Below are 20,402 nucleotides of genomic sequence, written 5' to 3' on the forward strand. Positions count from 1 at the left end.
GATGTAAACAGACAGAAACGGATGCAAATGGACAAAAAAATGGATGTAAACAGACAAACATGGATGTAAACAGACAAAAATGGGTGTAAAAGGACAAAAACAGATGCAAATGCACGAGAAAACGGATGTAAAGAGACAAAAACGGATGCAAACAGACGAAAAAATTGATGTAAACAGACAAACATGGATGTGAACAGACATAAACTGATGTAAATGGACAAAAACGGATGCAAATGGATGAAAAAATGGATGTAAACAGACAAAAATGGATGCAAACGGATGAAAAAACGGATGTAAACGGACAAAACCGGATGCAAACGGATGAAAAAAACGGATGCAAACATACAAAAAAGAATGCAAACGGATGAAAAAACGGATGTAAATGGACAAAAGCGTATGTAAACGGAAAAAACGGATGCAAACGGATGAAAAAACGGATGTAAACAGACAAAAACGGGTGTAAAAGGACAAAAACAGATGCGAAAGGACGAGAAAACTGATGTAAACAGACAAAAACGGATGCAAACAGACGAAAAAATGGATGTAAACAGACAAACATGGATGTAAACAGACAAAAACGGGTGTAAAAGGACAAAAACGGATGCAAATGCACGAGAAAACGGATGCAAACAGACAAAAACGGATGCAAACAGACGAAAACGGATGCAAACAGGTGAAAAAAATGGATGTAAACAGACAAACATGGATGTAAACAGACAAAAACGGGTGTAAAAGGACAAAAACGGATGCAAATGCACGAGAAAACGGATGTAAACAGACAAAAACAGATGCAAACAGACGAAAAAATGGATGTAAACAGACAAACATGGATGTAAACAGACATAAACTGATGTAAACGGATGAAAAAAATCGGATGTAAACAGACAAAAACAGATGCAAACAGATGAAAAAAAGGATGTAAATGGACGAAAAGGGATGAAAACGTATGCAAAACGGATGTAAACTGATGAAAAACTAATGTAAATTGATGCAAAATTTTTCTTGGAAAAAGCCCGCATGAAAGGGGCCTGGATATTACCACCAACAAATTCACTTTTTAAACATTAAAAAGATAATTTTTCATATTCACAAAACTTCTCGGTCAACAACCATAAGAAACAATTACCCGATAATTGGATATCAATATCCATCATGATTGATTATCCTGCATGTGATTTTTATCCATTGTGATTCTTGGAACAAAGTCAGTTTTATAAGGACACAGATGTAGATCAAGTGTAAAGATAATCAATTGTAACACATCATAAATAGATTATTTTGTAGCAACTCTTTGACCATTGAGTCAAAAAAACACCAGATCTCAGGAAGCATCTGGAGAAGACAGTCCATGGTCCTGTAAGAAGGAAAATGGGTCCCCAGGATGGTCCAAAATAAAGAACATCCTGCTTGGAGCCAATCACTATCTACCATAGGATGATGTCTGGCACCATCACAATGTTATCTTTACACTTGAGTTCTTATATATACATGAAAAAGCAGATTTTGTTCTAAGAAACACAATAAAAATAATTATATTTTATACCAAGAAACGCGTTAGCTTAAATGATCATATTTAATATAATGAGAGTGTAATGGACTGTTCCTGATTATGAACCATCCTGCCTGGTGCCAGCCACTATCTACTATGGGATGGTGACTGGCACCACCATAAGATCATCTCTGCACTTGAGTTCCTATGTTTACTTGAAAAAGTGGAGTTTAACTATGAGATTGTAATGGACTGTTCCTTTTTATGGACCACCCTGCCTGGTGCCTACCATTGTACCACGGGATGGCAGCTGGCACCACCATACGATCATCTCTACTCTTGAGTTCCTATGAATACTTGAAAAAGGGGATTTTGTTCTGAGAAACACATTGGATATAAATGATCATATTCAAGATAATCTATAATATATGGCGTGTAACTATGAGAGTGTAATGGATTATTCCTTCTTATGGACCATCCTGCCTGGTGCCAACCACTATCTACTATGGGATGGTGACTGGCACCACCATAAGATCATCTCTACACTTGAGTTCCTATGAATACTTGAAAAAGTGGAGTTTATTCTAAGAAACACATTAGATAAAAATAATCCTATGCAAGATAATCTAAAATATATGGCGTGTAACTATGAGATTGTAATGGACTGTTCCTTTTTATGGACCACCCTGCCTGGTGCCAACCATTGTCTACCACGGGATGGCAGCTGGCACCACCATACGATCATCTCTACTCTTGAGTTCCTATGAATACTTGAAAAAGGGGATTTTGTTCTGAGAAACACGTTGGATATAAATGATCATATTCAAGATAATCTATAATATATGGCGTGTAACTATGAGAGTGTAATGGATTATTCCTTCTTTTGGACCATCCTGCCTGGTGCCAACCACTATCTACTATGGGATGGTGACTGGTACCAACATAAGATCATCTCTGCACTTGAGTTCCTATGAATACTTGAAAAAGTGGAGTTTATTCTAAGAAACACATTAGATAAAAATAATCCTATGCAACATAATCTATAATATATGGCGTGTAACTATGAGATTGTAATGGATTATTCCTTTTTATGGACCACCCTGCCTGGTGCCAACCATTGGTGGCTGGCACCACCACAAGATTCCCTTACACTTGAGATCTTCTGTATACTTGTATACCCACAATGCACCAGGCATGGTTGCAATGCTCTGCAAAAAATCTAGAAATGTACATTTTTTTAATTTAATTGATATGGGTGCGTTTATTATCATCATTTTTTTATTATTTTCAAAAGGTGGACTGAGCCTTGAACCCGTTCACTGCCTGGGCTGTTTTTTGCATTTTGAAAAATCATTTTAGTCCTGAGGATCAGTTAACCCCCCCCCCTCCCCCAACATTATATACACACTATATTACCCGCAGTATTGGTGGGCCGGCCTTTCTACACACATGAACTGTAATGGCCCCCCAGTCTTAGTCCGTAGGGTTCAATATTGAGTAGGCATTTTGATATTTACATAAGGCTTCTCAAGAGCCAGCCCACTGCTTGCCTCAGGGCTGAGAAGAGTACTGAGGTGGGTTGCTGTGATGTCATCAGGTACAGCATCCTGCCAGCCCCTCCCACCATCCATGAGTTGCCAGTATTGCATAGAGAAGCATGGAGACCCAGTGATGACATCATTGGGTCCAAAATAAAAAAGGTTTTATTTAAAAATGCCATCATTAGGTTGATGAAGGATAAAGCAAGGAATAGCAAAATAAAAAAGGAGTAAACCTTCGCTTTAAGCCTAGTACACGCGATCTGAAAATCGTATGAGAAATAGCGCCTTCGAAGCGATCGTGCAATAATCAGATCGTAAGTACGCAGCTTTCCTCCGAAATTAATCAAAGGGACGGGCAGGAAAATTTTGCTCGCCTACCAGATTGTATAATTTTCCTTTAATCAGTACAGTTTTCATCTGAAAATACAATCCAAATACATTACAATGTATGACATCACTTGTGAAATTTTATTCTGTCCAATGAGAATTTTTGAAACTTTCGTCACCTCTACATTATCGATATGAGACTACCATGCAAAAAGAAAAAAAAAACTGACCATGATTCGTCCGATATTCTCATCGTGTGAACGGGGCTGCACCCAAACCCTAAAACAAACAAAAAACATTTTGGCTATAAATGCGTTAAAAAAAAAATCACTTAAATTGTTATCAAATCAGATGGGCCCCAGCCCCCCACACAGATACAGGTGTTGGTAGATCTAAGGCTCCATTCACATATGAGCGTTGCATTTTTTTTGCATGATTTTTTGCGCATATATGTGTTTTCATACAGCGTTTTAGGCATTTTTTTTATTAGCCAATAGAGAAAAATATCATCTGTTGCATAATTTGTTGCTAAGTTTTTCAGTTTTTTTAGTTTTTCCATCAGCTTTTAGGTTTTTTTTAATTATTATTATTATTATGATTAATTTATTATTATTTTGTTTTTTTTGTTAGGGTAAGGGGTTAGAGTAAAGGGTAGGTTAGGGTTAGGATTAGGGGTCAGAGTTTGGGTTGGGGTAAGTATTTTATTATTTTCTTCTTATTTATTTAGTTATTTATTTTGTTAGGGTTAGGGTGATGATAATAATATAAATAATAATAATAATGAATAAATAAATGTAAGATAAATACAGAAGTAAATAAAAATAATCGTAAATAAATACTATGTAATAATAAATAAATTATTATTATTACTACGAGTTTATATAGCGCCAAAGGGTTTGCTCAGCGCTGTACAATAGGATAATAATTAACCCCTAACTTTAACCCCCTTACCCTTTAAAGAAAAAAAAAAAAAAAAAAAAATATATATATATATATATATATATATATATATATATATATATATAATAAAATAATAATAGTTATTATTATTATTAGTATTATTAATAATAATATTAAATTATTGGTATTATGATTTTATTACTTTTTTTAGTTTTTAGGGGGTTAAGGTTATGGGTTTATTATTATAAATTTATTATTACAAGTATTTATTTATGATTATTTTTATTTATTTGTGTTTTTATTTTACATTTATTTGTTCATTTATTATTATTATTATTATTATTATTAATAATGGTTTTCCGGGTTTAGATGTTTATTTTTTTATAATAATAATAATACAAATTATTATTATTATTAATAATAATAATAATAATAATAATACAAATTATTATTATTGTTGTTATTATTATAAAAAAAAAAAACACCTAAACCCGGAAAACCAAAAAGTAATAAAATCATAATACGAATAATTTATTAATATTATTATTATTATTATTATTATTATTATTATTATTATTAAAAATGGTTTTCCGGGTTTAGATATTTTTTTTTTATAATAATAATAAAACAAATTATTATTATAAATAATAATAATAATACAAATTATTGTTATTATTATAAAAAAAATAAACACCTAAACCCGGAAAACCAAAAAGTAACAAAATCATAATACCAATAATTTATTATTATTATTAATAATAATAATAATAATAATGTATTTTTTTTGTTTGGGTGTTTATTTAATATTATTATCATAATAATAATAATAATTATTATTATTAGTAATAATAATTTATCAAACTTTTTTAAGGTTAGGGGTTAATTATTCTACATTCTGTATGGCTCAAATCGCACCACATCTGCACCAAAATAGTGCAGGACCCTTTTTTTGTCCCCGGTTGGTGAACACCCATGCGATCCAATTCTGCACATCGCACCACATTTTGCAAACCTATTTTGGGGTGTTGATAACTTAAAGTACACACCCGCAGCGGTTCGCACGAATGGGGAGCGATTATGATGCGGTGCGGAAATCGCACAGAAACCGGTGCAAATTCTGCACCGCGTCAGTGTGAACCCCGGACTCACATTCATTAGATGCGATTTCAGGTCGCACCGGCATGATCTGGCACTTAGACTTTATAGCAAATGACTGTTCTGCCTCTGAGGTCATGTGACCTGGTGTCATTGTGTTGTATATGTTTGATTCCTGCAGGGGGAGCTGCTGAGTCCTTGCCGCTGCGACGGATCTGTACGCTGCACGCACCAGCCCTGTCTTATCAAGTGGATCAGCGAGCGTGGGTCCTGGAGCTGTGAGCTGTGTTACTACAAGTACCACGTGATTGCCATAAGCACAAAAAACCCTCTTCAGGTAAAGGTAGGTCCCACCATCGATCGATGAGCCCATGACCTCTGAGTCCAGGGAAAGTACAAATCCTCCCTTGCAGCTGGCTGCCTCCACACTGTAAGGGGCGAGGGTTATATACTCGTGTACTCTAATGCGGGCCATACATGACTTTGATTCTGAACGATTTTTCCTCCAAAAATAGGAAACGTAGTTCGCTCGGTAATCCGATGGCGCCATCATTGATTTCGAAAATCGGCCGACCGAGTCATAAAGTTCACCCCATATAGCAGGCAAAACTTCTGTTCCTTCCAGGTCACGGCTCATGTGCAGATTATTTTTGGAAAAACGATCGTACGATTTGACCATCATTGAGTCAAACATTGGTCGTTTTTCACGAATTTTCCAACATGCCCGATCACCGAAAAGGGAAGGAACTACAAAAATCAGCCAGTGCCATTGACCCACCAACAGAGCGAAAATCGGTCGGCGCCATTGACCCACTAAAAGAGCAAGAATCGGCCGGTGCCATTGACCCCACTAAAAGAGCAAAAATCGGCCGGTGCCATTGACCCCACTAACAGAGCGAAAATCGTCCGGTGCCATTGACCCACTAACAGAGCAAAAATCGTCCAGTGCCATTGACCCACTAAAAGACCGAAAATCGGTCGGTACCATTGACCCACTAACAGAGCAAAAATCGTCCGATGCCATTGACCCCACTAAACGGAGCAAAAATCGTCCGGTGCAATTGACCCACTAAAAGAGCGAAAATCGGCCGGTGCCATTGACCCCACTAACAGAGCGAAAATCTGCCAGTGCCATTGACCCCACTAACAGAGCGAAAATCTGCCAGTGCCATTGACCCCACTAACAGAGCAAAAATCGTCCGGTGCAATTGACCCCACTAACAGAGCGAAAATCTGCCGGTACCATTGACCCACTAACAGAGCAAAAATCGTCCGATGCCATTGACCCCACTAAACGGAGCAAAAATCGTCCGGTGCAATTGACCCACTAAAAGAGCGAAAATCGGCCGGTGCCATTGACCCCACTAACAGAGCGAAAATCTGCCAGTGCCATTGACCCCACTAACAGAGCGAAAATCTGCCAGTGCCATTGACCCCACTAACAGAGCGAAAATCTGCCAGTGCCATTGACCCCACTAACAGAGCAAAAATCGTCCGGTGCAATTGACCCCACTAACAGAGCGAAAATCTGCCGGTACCATTGACCCACTAACAGAGCAAAAATCGTCCGATGCCATTGACCCCACTAAACGGAGCAAAAATCGTCCGGTGCAATTGACCCACTAACAGAGCGAAAATCGGCCGGTGCAATTGACCCCACTAACAGAGCGAAAATCTGCCGGTACCATTGACCCACTAACAGAGCAAAAATCGTCCGATGCCATTGACCCCACTAAACGGAGCAAAAATCGTCCGGTGCAATTGACCCACTAAAAGAGCGAAAATCGGCCGGTGCCATTGACCCCACTAACAGAGCGAAAATCTGCCAGTGCCATTGACCCCACTAACAGAGCGAAAATCTGCCAGTGCCATTGACCCCACTAACAGAGCGAAAATCTGCCAGTGCCATTGACCCCACTAACAGAGCAAAAATCGTCCGGTGCAATTGACCCCACTAACAGAGCGAAAATCTGCCGGTACCATTGACCCACTAACAGAGCAAAAATCGTCCGATGCCATTGACCCCACTAAACGGAGCAAAAATCGTCCGGTGCAATTGACCCACTAACAGAGCGAAAATCGGCCGGTGCAATTGACCCCACTAACAGAGCGAAAATCTGCCGGTGCCATTGACCCCACTAACAGAGCGAAAATCGGCCGGTGCAATTGACCCCACTAACAGAGCAAAAATCTGCCGGTGCCATTGACCCCACTAACAGAGCGAAAATCGGCCGGTGCAATTGACCCACTAACAGAGCGAAAATCGGCCGTTGCCATTGACCCACTAACAGAGCGAAAATCGGCCAGTGCCATTGACCCCACTAACAGAGCGAAAATCGGCCAGTGCCATTGACCCCACTAACAGAGCGAAAATCAGCCGTTGCCATTGACCCACTAACAGAGCGAAAATCGGCCGATGCCATTGACCCCAATAACAGAGCAAAAATCTGCCGGTGCAATTGACCCCAATAACAGAGCAAAAATCTGCCGGTGCCATTGACCCCACTAACAGAGTGAAAATCTGCCGCTGCCATTGACCCACTAACAGAGCGAAAATCGGGCAATTATTCTTAGGGCTGATGTTTGTACAAAAAATCGGTCGATTTTCGACCCATGTATGGCCGGCCTAAGGCTCCGTTCACATCAAGCCTGACTTTGAAACTGTGCGACTTATGCAGGCCATAGACGGGTCAAAAATCAGCCGATTTTCACACCGTTAGTGGGTTAATTGGTCGGCCGTATTTCGGGGTTTTGGCACATTTTTTATCAGTAAAGTTGGAAAATTTGCGGCCAATTTGGATGATCGGTCGATTTTCCCGGAAATGATGGACACATCGGGCGATCGTTTTACAGATAAAAAATTTGCGCATGAACCGTGACCTGGAAGAAGGAGAAAAGAAAGAAAAATAAAAAGAATTCCAGTCCGCTATTATATTTTATATGAAAAGTCTTGCGGTTGCAACAATGTATCCATTTGTATCCGAATAAAAACATCTGTATCCAAAATGGATACAAATGGATACAACCGCAAGACTTTTCATATAAAATATAATAGCGGAGCTCTCTGCAGGAACAGAAGTAATTATGGGATTAAATGCCGGCCGTAGACCAGACGAAAATCGTCCGATTTTTTTTATACAGTGGTGGTAAACACCGTATTGGCGGATCGAACGACCGATTTTTAAATTTTTTTTTAGAAAAAACGGCTGGTTTTCGACCCGTCTATGGCCTGCATGACAGTGAAGTCGCACGATTTCAAAGTCGGATGACATGCCGATTTCAGGTGTGATTTGCAAGATGTCTGATGCAAATCGCACCAAAAGACGTGCATGGACTACTTTAGAAATCGATGCGGATCCGACCAAGTCAGAACTGCGCCGATATGACTGCAAAGGATATCACTCATGTTGTGCGCAACAGAAACCTTTGCAAACCCAGATAATACCTTATCAGGCTCCAGGCACACAAAAGCTACAAGAAGCACTGGAAAAGCGTGTAGTCAATATGAGCATTTTTTTTTCCCAGCGTTTTTCCCTTTTGCGTACCAGCATTTCACTGGCGTTTAGCTGGTTGCTAAGGAGCTGGCTGCTGTGTCCTTAGCAACCAATGACTCATCATCCCTCCCTCCATCCATTCCAGATCCTTTGAGTTTGGCACAGGGGCGAACTGACCATTTGGAAACTCAAGCACTGCCCGAGGGCTCAGGGTCAGTAGGGGGACCCATGAGATGCCCCTGGATACCTTTTTCATAGGCTTTTTTGAGTTTGGGCAAGGACACAGGGGCCCCATGATCCCCTATTGCCCGGGGGCCCCATGAGATGTCAGTCCACCCCTGGTACCCTCCATATCTCTGCAACTTCAATGTAGTTCATGCAACTTGAGTGCCATGGACTGCAATGAAAACCCTCTAAAGTTGTATGAAAGTCGCACCTGAATGTTACACATGCAACAGTTTTACATTATCATTAATGGAAGCCAAAGTCGTATCCGAGTCGCAGTCGTCCAAAGTTGCGTTAGGCTCCATTCACACTTATACAACTTGTCATGCGACTTTGGGGTCCAAACTTGCACGGCAAATCGCCCCCCCCCCCATGTTTCCCAATGACTACCCTTCATATCTCTGAGACTTCAAAGTAGTTCATGCACTACTTCTGTCTGACTTTCATGCGACTCGAGGGCCATAGACTTTAACCACTTCCAGTCCGGACACTTCCCCCCCCCCCCCCCACTTCCTGTCCAGACCAATTTTCAGCTTTCAGCGCTATCACACTTTGAATGACAATTGCGCGGTCATGCGACACTGTACCCATATGAATTTTTTTGCATTTTTTTTGAGACAGATAAAGCTTTATTTTGGTGGTATTTATTCACCACTGGGATTTTTATTTTTTTTTTTGCTATGTAAATTAAAAAGTCCCAAATTTTTGAAAAAAGGTGTTTTTCTTATAAAATTTTGCAAATAAATAGTATTTCATCATAAATCTTGGCCAAAATTTATTCCGTTATATTTTTTGTAAAAAAAAAATAACCCTAATTAGTTTATAACCAAAAATTATAATTTTTAAACATTTTTTTTTACATTTTTTTAAATTTTTTTATATTATTTTTTATTTATTTATTTTTTTACATACTGTCTCCCTAGCAGTACACTGTCACCATGGTGACACTGTACTACTTGTGGGGGGTGATGAAGATTTTTTTTTCACACTGATTGCTTTTACATCTATAAAGGCTGTAAAAGCAATAATTTCTCCTTCTCTCTGGCTGCATTCTTGCAGCCATTGAGAAATACTGTGTGAGCTGTGATTGGTCACAGCTTGTCACATGGTACAAGGCTGTTGTGAATGGCCCTGTACCATGTGATCTCTGTGATCATTCACAGATTTCACAGGTAGTAAGCAATGATGTCAGAAGTGACACCTTGCATACTACTCTGCATGTGATCACTGATTGGCCAATCAGTGATCACATGATCGGGACCTCGCACAGAGGTCCCGTCCGACGAACGGTGTTCCACTGAGTACACAGCTCCCAGGAAGCACGCACAAGCAGGGTGCGGGGAGGCCATTTATACACAACGGCTGGACGGGAGGTGGTTAATGTAAACCCTTCAAAGTTGCATTAAAGTCACACCTGAAGGTTGTACATGTGACTTATGTGCGACTTTGTGCCGCAGAAACAATCATCCTTGGTCAAGGCCGCAGGCGCGCCAAAGTCGCACTCATCCACAGTTGCATCGAAGTCACATGAAAGTTGCACTGTAAAGTCACGGTGCAAATCGCACGACTTTGAAGTCGCACAAGTGTGAATGGAGCCTTAAAGTTGCATCAAAGTTGCACTCCAAAGTTGTGCAACTTTGGCGTGGTACACCAAAGTCCTGCAAATTCAAAATCAAAGTTGTATTTATGTGTGAAAATCAATTGTTAATACAAAAAAAAAGTCAAAGTCGCATGAAAGTCGCACTGTGAAGTCGCAGTGCAAGTCGCACGGCTTTGAAGTCGCACAAGTGTGAACGGAGCCTTAAAATTGCATCAAAGTTGCACCAAAGTTGCACCCCAAAGTCGTGCAACTTTGGCGTTGCACAAGTGTTGACCCCCCGCTGACAGTGGATGGATCGTATGTTGTTTTGGTTTTTTTTCCCTGCATAGCGAATGCGCCGTGGTATATGTTGGCGCCATGTGAGTACAAAGCAGTAACCGTGATAATATTCTCCCCTGCAGTGGCAAGCCATCTCCTTGACAGTCATAGAGAAGGTGCAGATCGCAGCGGCCATCCTGGGCTCCCTCTTCCTCATCGCCAGCATCTCATGGCTCATCTGGTCAACGTTCAGCCCGTCGGCGAAGTGGCAGCGGCAGGACCTGCTCTTCCAGATCTGCTACGGAATGTACGGCTTCATGGACATCGTCTGTATAGGTGAGACCACACCCACTGCGTCCCACATCTATAACAGCAGAGCCACGCCTGATCAATTGTCAGCTCCTTGGGTCACAGCTCCACCCACCCACTGCAGGCAGCCAATAGAATCCCCCATCAGGTTTTTTTTATTTCATATTTTTACTTCCCCCCTCTTCCTGACCAGGCCATTATTTGCCATACGGCGCTGCGTTACTTTAACGGACAATTGCGCGGTCATGCAACACTGCACCCAAATGAAATTTCCATCCTTTTTTTCCCACGAATTGAGCTTTCTTTTGTTGGTATTGATCCTCTCTGTGTTTTTCATTTTTTGCGCTATAAACAAAAAAAAGACCGTCAATTTTGAGAAAAAAACTACATTTTTGACTTTTTGCTATTAAACATGTCCAGTTAAAAATTTAAAAATTTAAATTTCGGCATAAATTTTGTCCAAAATGTATTCTGCTCCATGTCTTTGCTGAAAAAAAACCAATACGTGTAAATTAATTGGTTTACATGAAAGTTATAGCGTCTACAAATGGTTTTTTTTTTTCACTAGTAATGGCGGCGATCAGTGACTTATAGAGAGACTGTGGCGGGCATTCTGTCAGTGGGGGACAGGGGCGGACTGACCATTTAGAAACACGGGCACTGCCTGAGGGCCCGGGGTCAGTAGGGGGCCCCATGAGATGCCCCTGGTACCTTTTTCATAGGCTTTTTTGAGTTTGGGCAAGGACACAGGGGCCCCATGATCCCCTATTGCCCGGGGGCCCCATGAGTTGTCACTCCGCCCCTGGTGGGGGAGAACTAAATTGGTGTCACTGACATCCCCAGTGACACCCATACAGTGATGAGTGCTTATAAAAAGCACAGACACTGTACTAATGATACCGGGCCGGAAGGTGTTAACATCTGGGGCGATCAAAGGGTTAACTGTGTGCTGTGCTTTACACTGTAAGCACACTGCTATGCAGAGCCATACAAAGCAGTGTGCAGGAGCTGACAAGGTAGAGATCTGTATTGTTTACATACAGTTCTCTCCCCCGTTGATAATACTTGGCAATCACTAGGTGGGGAATCACCAGCCGGGACCCAGTGATTGACAGCCGTGGCTGTGAATGGCGGTGCGGGTAGGGCGAGCACCCCCTACCTGCAACTGCAAAATCACGTATATATGAATGTGATTTTGTGTACCCGTGCCACCCTGTAGCAGTATTTCTGCTAAAGGGTGGCACGGAAGCAGTTAAATACAGCGCCTTGAAAAAGTATTCATACCCCTTGAAATGTTCCCCATGTTGTCATGTTACAACCAAAAACGTGAATGTATTTTATTGGGATTGGATGTGATAGACCAACACAAAGTGGCACATAATTGTGAAGTGGAAGGGAAATGAGAAATGGTTTTCAACATTTTTTACAAATAAAAATCGGAAAAGTGTGGCGGCATTTGTATTCAGCCCCCTTTAGTCTGATACCCCTAACTAAAATCTAGTGGAACCAATTGCCTTCAGAAGTCACCTAATTAGTAAATAGAGTCCCCCTGTGTGTCATGCGATCTCAGTATAAATACAGCTGTTCTGTGAAGCCCTCAGAGGTTTGTTAGAGAACATTCATGAACAAACAGCATCATGAAGGCCAAGGAACACATCAGACAGGACAGGGATAAAGTTGTGGAGAAGTTTAAAGCAGGGTTAGGTTATAACAAATTAATCCAAGCTTTGCCCATCTCACGGAGAACTGTACAATCCAACATCTGAAAATGGGAAGAGTACGGCACAACTGCAAGCCTACAAGACATGGCCGTCCACCTAAACTGACAGGCCGGGCAAGGAGAGCATTCATCAAAGAAGCAGCCAAGAGGCCCATGGGAACTGTGGAGGAGCTGCAGAGATCCACAGCTCAGGTGGGGGAATCTGTCCACAGGACAACTATTAGTCGTGCACTCCACAAATCTGGCCTTTATGGAAGAGTGGCAAGAAGAAAGCCATTGTTGGAGGAAAGCCATAAGAAGTCCCGTTAGCAGTCTGTGAGAAGCCATGTGGGGGACACAGCAAACATGTAGAAGAAGGGGCTCTGGTCAGAGGAGACCGAAATGGAACTTTTTGGCCTAAAAGAAAAACATTGTGTGTGGGGGAAAACTAATACTGCACATCACCCTGAACACACCATCCCCACCGTGAAATATGGTGGTGGCAGCATCATGTGGTGGGGATGCTTTTCTTCAGCAGGGACAGGGAAGCTGGTCAGAGTTGATGGGAAGATGGATGGAGCCAAATACAGAGCAATCTTAGACATGCTGGTAGGATAATTGGCTCCTAGTATCAGGCCTGGACTGGCCATAAGACACACCGGGCATTTGCTCGGTGGGCCGGGGCCGCCTGGATAGGAGGGGCAGTGGACGGCACATAGAGGAACCGGGCCAAGCATTTCTGTCCTGCAGCCACTGAATGCCTGCTTCTCCTCCTCTCCCTCCTTGAGGCATTTGGCAGCGGCAGGAGAGAAATGCGCAGATCGGTTCCTCTATGTGCCGCCTACCACCCCTCCTATCCAGGCGTCCCTGGGCTCCTGTATACTCCCCCTGGGGGCCACTGACAGTCCCCCCCACATGCAGGAGAGGAGAGAGAAAGCTGGTTCTGCGCCTCCTCCTCCTGCCAGGGGCGGACTGACCATTTGAAAACTCGGGCATTGCCCGAGGTCCCGGGGACAGTAGGGGGCCCCATGAGATGCCCCTGGTACCTTTTTCATAGGCTTTTTTGAGTTTGGGTAAGGATACAGGGGCCCCATGATCCCCTATTGTCTGGGGGCCCCATGAGTTGTCAGTCCGCCCACTCCTCCTGTGTCTGCCCCGCCCACACTCCCCACCAGCCTTGTGTCTTCTCTCCCCCCTACTTCTTTCTTTCTTTCCCTCCTTCCTTCTTTCTCTCCTTCCTTCCTTCCTTTTTTCCCTCCTTCCTTCCTTCTTTCTTTCTTTTCTTTCTCTTTCTTTTTCACTCTTTTCTTTCTTTTTCTCTTTCTTTCTTTCTCTCCTTCCTTCCTTCCTTCTTTCCCTCCTTCCTTCCTTCTTCCCCTCTTTCCCTCCTTCCTTCCTTCTTCCCCTCTTTCCTTCCTTCCTTCCTTCCTTCCTTCTTTCCCTCCCTCCTTCCTTCCTTCTTTCCCTCCTTCCTTCCTTCTTCCCCTCCTTCCTTCTTTCCCTTCTTCCCCTCCTTCCTTCTTTCCCTCCTTCCTTCCTTCGTTCTTCCCCTCCTTCCCTCCTTCCTTCCTTCTTCCCCTCCTTCCCTCCTTCCTTCCTTCTTCCCCTCCTTCCCTCCTTCCTTCCTTCTTCCCCTCCTTCCTTCCTTCCTTCTTCCCCTCCTTCCTTCCTTCTTCCCCTCCTTCCTTCCTTCTTCCCCTCCTTCCTTCCTTCTTCCCCTCCTTCCTTCCTTCTTCCCCTCCTTCCTTCCTTCTTCCCCTCCTTCCTTCCTTTCTTTCCCTCCTTCCTTCCTTCTTCCCCTCCTTCCTTCCTTCTTCCCCTCCTTCCTTCCTTCCTTTCCCTCCTTCCTTCCTTCCTTCCCCTCCTTCCTTCCTTCTTCCCCTCCTTCCTTCCTTTCTTTCCCTCCTTCCTTCCTTCTTCCCCTCCTTCCTTCCTTCCTTTCCCTCCTTCCTTCCTTTCTTTCCCTCCTTCCTTCCTTCTTCCCCTCCTTCCTTCCTTTCTTTCCCTCCTTCCTTCCTTCTTCCCCTCCTTCCTTCCTTTCTTCCCCTCCTTCCTTCCTTCCCTCCTTCCTTCTTTCCTTCCTTCATGTGAGATAAGGATTGTTAGCTCCTTGGGTTCAGGGTCTGCTGCGTAGGAATAATATGTAAACACTGTCAGCAGCATATAAATGCTTTTACTATATAGTAGTAATCTGCATGGAGTGCAGCTTTAATAAAACATGTGTGTGAACGTTTACAGACCGCGCTGCCATTTTCCGCACCAGTCATTTATGAAATTGCTCAGTAAAAAGACATTTCTATCACGCCGCATCCCAAACTCGTAATTCCACCTTCCAAACCGGGCAATGGCAGCCGACGGCCTCTGGAACAGCCTCTGCGAGGCCCATGGAGCCGACTAATGCCCCTGCAAGTCAATGAGACAGAAAGTGCCGTAAAATCGGGCGCACACCCTCCAAGTTTGTCATTGTGTTGACGTCATCCCATCTGCAGGAGAAGGGAACAGCAGGAGGCTCGGCGATTACTTGCCGGAATGATCCCCTCCGCCCCTCCTACCGCGCTTTGTGGAGTGCGTTGTCCTAGTCTGCCAGAACGGGGCTTCTGCTACATGAATCATCGTTGCCAAAGGGGAGACGTGAGCCACCTCCGCTCTGTGACATCAGCCATGGACAGGGCAGTCACTGAAGTGAGAAATCTGTCTTTAGTTCGATCGACAATCTCCAACCAACGTAACTGAGGATTTCACAAGTGAGTTGGAGGAGACTTGCAGCTCTAACCCCAGGTTCCCCCCTAAGCGTTTTCCGCAGCGTTTGCACAAACGCACTACAGTCCGTTTAACATGATTTCCTATGGGACAGGTTCACATCTCTTGCGTTTTCAGCCGCTGCCTTTTTTGGAAAGTGTCAGGGACTTTTTTTAAACGCAAAAATGTGCGTTTTTTGGCTCTATAGCCTTCAATGGAATCGCTGCAGAAAAGCATGTAGTGCGTTTTTGATGCATTTCGCCTTTTAAATCTGCCTAGCAACAAGGACAAAAAATAAATAAAAAATTCAATCAAAACGCAGCAAAAACACAAGTGCAAAAACGCACTGCAGAAACAGATCAAATGCAAACTGCAGAGGTGTGAAGCTAGCCTAAGGGCTCGTTCACATCCGCGCATTTCTGAACGCGTAACAAGCCGCACAAAAAACACGCGCTTTGACGCACGTTTCGGAAATGTGCTGCAAACACGAATTGCACTTCCATTGCAGTTCCATTAACTACAGTATTATTATACAGTATTTATAAAGCGCCAATAGTTCGCTCAGCGCTGTACATTACAGAGGGGACAGAACATGTGACAGAACAATACCAATACAATGCGATACACGAGGGGTTTGAGGGCCCTGCTCTTTCGAGCTTACAATCAAGGAGGTTAGCACTTCTGCCTGGCAGTACTCGGGTCGTTGGTTCGAATCCCAACCACGGCACCACCTGCCTGGAGTTTGCATGTTCTCCCTGTGCCTGTGTGGGTTTCCTCCGGGAACTCTGGTTTCCTCCCACACTCCAAAGACATGATGGTAGGTGAATTAGCTCCTGTCTAAATTGTCCCTAGTATGTGTATGTATGAATGTAAGTTAGGGACCTTAGATTGTACACCCCTTGAGGGTTAGGGACCTTAGATTGTACGCCCCTTGAGGGTTAGGGACCTTAGATTGTACACCCCTTGAGGGTTAGGGACCTTAGATTGTACACCCCTTGAGGGTTAGGTACCTTAGATTGTACGCCGCTTGAGGGTTAGGGACCTTAGATTGTACACCCCTTGAGGGTTAGGGACCTTAGATTGTACGCCCCTTGAGGGTTAGGGACCTTAGATTGTACGCCCCTTGAGGGTTAGGGACCTTAGATTGTACGCCCCTTGAGGGTTAGGGACCTTAGATTGTACACCCCTTGAGGGTTAGGTACCTTAGATTGTACGCTCCTTGAGGGTTAGGGACCTTAGATTGTACACCCCTTGAGGGTTAGGGACCTTAGATTGTACGCCCCTTGAGGGTTAGGGACCTTAGATTGTACGCCCCTTGAGGGTTAGGGACCTTAGATTGTACGCCCCTTGAGGGTTAGGGACCTTAGATTGTACACCCCTTGAGGGTTAGGGACCTTAGATTGTACACCCCTTGAGGGTTAGGGACTGATGTGAATGTACAATATATATGTAAAGTGCTGCGAAAATTGACGGCGCTATATAAGTACCTGAAATAAAAAAAAAAAATAGTCTGGCTGAAAAAAGACAAAAGTCCACCCAGTTCAACCATAATGAAAAAAAAAATCAACCATCAAAAAAAAAAAAAATTGTTAATGGTACCCCAAGCACAGGTAGCAGGTGTGCGTCTTGTCGCACTGCGAATGCACCAAAATACGCAGTAAATAAACGCGGTACGCTCCCCAAAAAATTTAGATCTTCTTTTGGGTGTCTATTGTGCGTAGGGCAGCCCCTTCAATGGAACGGGCTTCCCTATGTGCGACGAGCGGAAACATTCCAAAACACTCCCTCAATAAAAAAAAAAAAAAGCATGCGGGGACGTGAGTTCTGATGTGAACAGGACCTAAGGGCCCGACACTAAAACGCAGTGTGTTCCACTCGCATTTCCTGCACCGTGTTCAAAAGGCACTGGGTGTGCGATTTACTGGGGGTGTCAATATAGTCCTAACGACATCCCAAATGCAGGTCGCAAATGCGGTGCATCTGCCTGCACTGGACAGCATGTTGCCACAATACCATGCGATTTGGTGCAGTGCATTTTTAGAAAGTAGAGCATGCACTATTTTTGGTGTGATCGCACCGCTCCGTTGCATGGCAGTCGCACAGGAACGCAGATGCGGAGGGCCTAACGCAGGCCATAGACGGTTCGAAAATCGGGCAATTTTTTGCACCGTTAGTGGGTTAATTGGTTGGCGGTTTTTCAGGGTTTTGGCACATTATTTTTATCGGTAAAGTTGGAAAATTCGTGGCTGATTTTGACGATCGGCCGATTTTCCCGGCAATGATGGGCACATCGGGCGATCGTTTTACTGATAAAAAATCTGCGCATGAGCCGTGACCTGCAAGAAGAAGAAAAAAAAGGAGAAGAAAATTAGAAGAAGAAAAAGAAGAAGAAAAAGAAGAAGAATTCCAGTCCGCTATTTTATTCTATATGAAAAGTCTTGCAGTTGCAACTAGAGATGAGCGAATCGAACTTGGCGAAGTGGAATTCGTTTCGAATATCAGGAAAAATTCGATTCGCATCGAATCCGAATTTTAGCAAACTTCGGGTGCACGAATCAAATTTTTCCCGATCAGCCGGCAAAAGTGTCACTGCAGAGAGCTCCGCTATTTCTGACAGTTCTGACAGTTCATTTACAGCGGTTGAAACATTGTATCTATTTGTTTCCATTTAGGATACAGATGTTTTTATTCGGAAATAAATAGATACAATGTTTCAACCGCTGTAAATGTGAAGGAACTGTCAGAGAACTGTCAGAAATAGCGGAGCTCTCTGCAGGGACACTTTTTGCTGTACTTTAATTCTTCTTCTTTTCATTCTTCTTCTTCTTCTTCTTTTCATTCTTCCTCTTCTTTTCATTCTTCTTCTTTTCATTCTTCTTTTCATTCTTCTTCTTCTTCTTTTCAGTCTTCTTCTTCTTCTTTTCATTCTTCTTTTCATCTCTCTTCTTCTTCTTTTCATTCTTCTTTTCATTCTTCTTCTTCTTCTTTTCATTCTTCTTCTTCTTCTTTTCATTCTTCTTTTCATTCTTCTTCTTCTTTTCATTCTTCTTCTTCTTCTTTTCATTCTTCTTCTTCTTCTTCTTTTCATTCTTCTTTTCATTCTTCTTCTTTTCATTCTTCTTTTCATTCTTCTTTTCATTCTTCTTCTTCTTTTCATTCTTCTTCTTTTCATTCTTCTTTTCATTCTTCTTCTTCTTCTTTTCAGTCTTCTTCTTCTTCTTTTCATTCTTCTTTTCAGTCTTCTTCTTCTTCTTTTCATTCTTCTTTTCATCTCTCTTCTTCTTCTTTTCATTCTTCTTTTCATTCTTCTTCTTCTTCTTTTCATTCTTCTTCTTCTTCTTTTCATTCTTCTTTTCATTCTTCTTCTTCTTCTTTTCATTCTTCTTTTCATTCTTCTTCTTCTTTTCATTCTTCTTCTTCTTCTTTTCATTCTTCTTCTTCTTCTTCTTTTCATTCTTCTTTTCATTCTTCTTTTCATTCTTCTTCTTCTTTTCATTCTTCTTCTTTTCATTCTTCTTCTTTTCATTCTTCTTCTTTTCATTCTTCTTCTTTTCATTCTTCTTCTTTTCATTCTTCTTCTTCTTCTTCTTCTTCTTCTTTTCATTCTTCTTCTTCTTCTTCTTTTCATTCTTCTTCTTCTTTTCATTCTTCTTCTTCTTCTTTTCATTCTTCTTCTTCTTTTCATTCTTCTTCTTCTTCTTTTCATTCTTCTTCTTCTTCTTTTCATTCTTCTTCTTCTTCTCATTCTTCTTTTCATTCTTCTTCTTCTTTTCATTCTTCTTCCTCTTCTTTTCATTCTTCTTTTCATTCTTCTTTTCATTCTTCTTCTTCTTCTTTTCATTCTTCTTCTTCTTTTCATTCTTCTTCTTCTTCTTCTTTTCATTCTTCTTTTCATTCTTCTTCTTTTCATTCTTCTTCTTCTTCTTTTCATTCTTCTTTTCATTCTTCTTCTTCTTCTTTTCATTCTTCTTTTCATTCTTCTTCTTCTTTTCATTCTTCTTCTTTTCATTCTTCTTCTTCTTCTTCTTTTCATTCTTCTTTTCATTCTTCTTCTTCTTCTTTTCATTCTTCTTTTCATTCTTCTTCTTCATTCTTCTTTTCATTCTTCTTCTTCTTCTTCTTTTCATTCTTCTTCTTCTTTTCATTCTTCTTTTCATTCTTCTTCTTCTTTTCATTCTTCTTCTTCTTCTTTTCATTCTTCTTTTCATTCTTCTTCTTCCTCTTCTTTTCATTCTTCTTCTTCTTCTTTTCATTCTTCTTTTCATTCTTCTTCTTCTTCTTTTCATTCTTCTTTTCATTCTTCTTCTTCTTCTTTTCATTCTTCTTTTCATTCTTCTTCTTCTTCTTTTCATTCTTCTTCTTCTTTTCATTCTTCTTTTCATTCTTCTTTTCATTCTTCTTCTTCTTCTTTTCATTCTTCTTCTTCTTTTTTTCATTCTTCTTTTCATTCTTCTTCTTCTTCTTCTTCTTTTCATTCTTCTTCTCATTCTTCTTTTCATTCCTCTTCTTCTTCTTCTTCTTTTCATTCTTCTTCTTCTTCTTTTCATTCTTCTTTTCATTCTTCTTCTTTTCATTCTTCTTCTTCTTCTTTTCATTCTTCTTCTTCTTCTTCTTTTCATTCTTCTTCTTCTTTTCATTCTTCTTTTCATTCTTCTTTTCATTCTTCTTTTCATTCTTCTTCTTCTTCTTCGTCGTGCCCCGTGACTGCCCAAATGAGTGAAGTGTG

At 41.8% G+C, this 20,402-nt stretch overlaps 1 protein-coding gene across 1 annotated transcript in view; it reads left to right on the forward strand.

Moving 5' to 3' along the window:
• Positions 1–20,402, forward strand: part of MARCHF4 (membrane associated ring-CH-type finger 4) — a 135,780-nt gene that overhangs the window by 70,994 nt on the left and 44,384 nt on the right. Inside the window, exons 2-3 of the mRNA XM_089659321.1 lie at positions 5,534–5,695; positions 11,073–11,265. Coding sequence (XP_089515447.1) covers positions 5,534–5,695; positions 11,073–11,265 — 355 coding nt within the window. The remainder of the gene's footprint in view (positions 1–5,533; positions 5,696–11,072; positions 11,266–20,402) is intronic.

Source organism: Staurois parvus, unplaced genomic scaffold (assembly GCF_062004578.1).
Source record: "Staurois parvus isolate SC_StPar_1 unplaced genomic scaffold, SC_StPar_1.0 ptg001147l, whole genome shotgun sequence".
Taxonomy (NCBI): Eukaryota; Metazoa; Chordata; class Amphibia; order Anura; family Ranidae; genus Staurois; species Staurois parvus.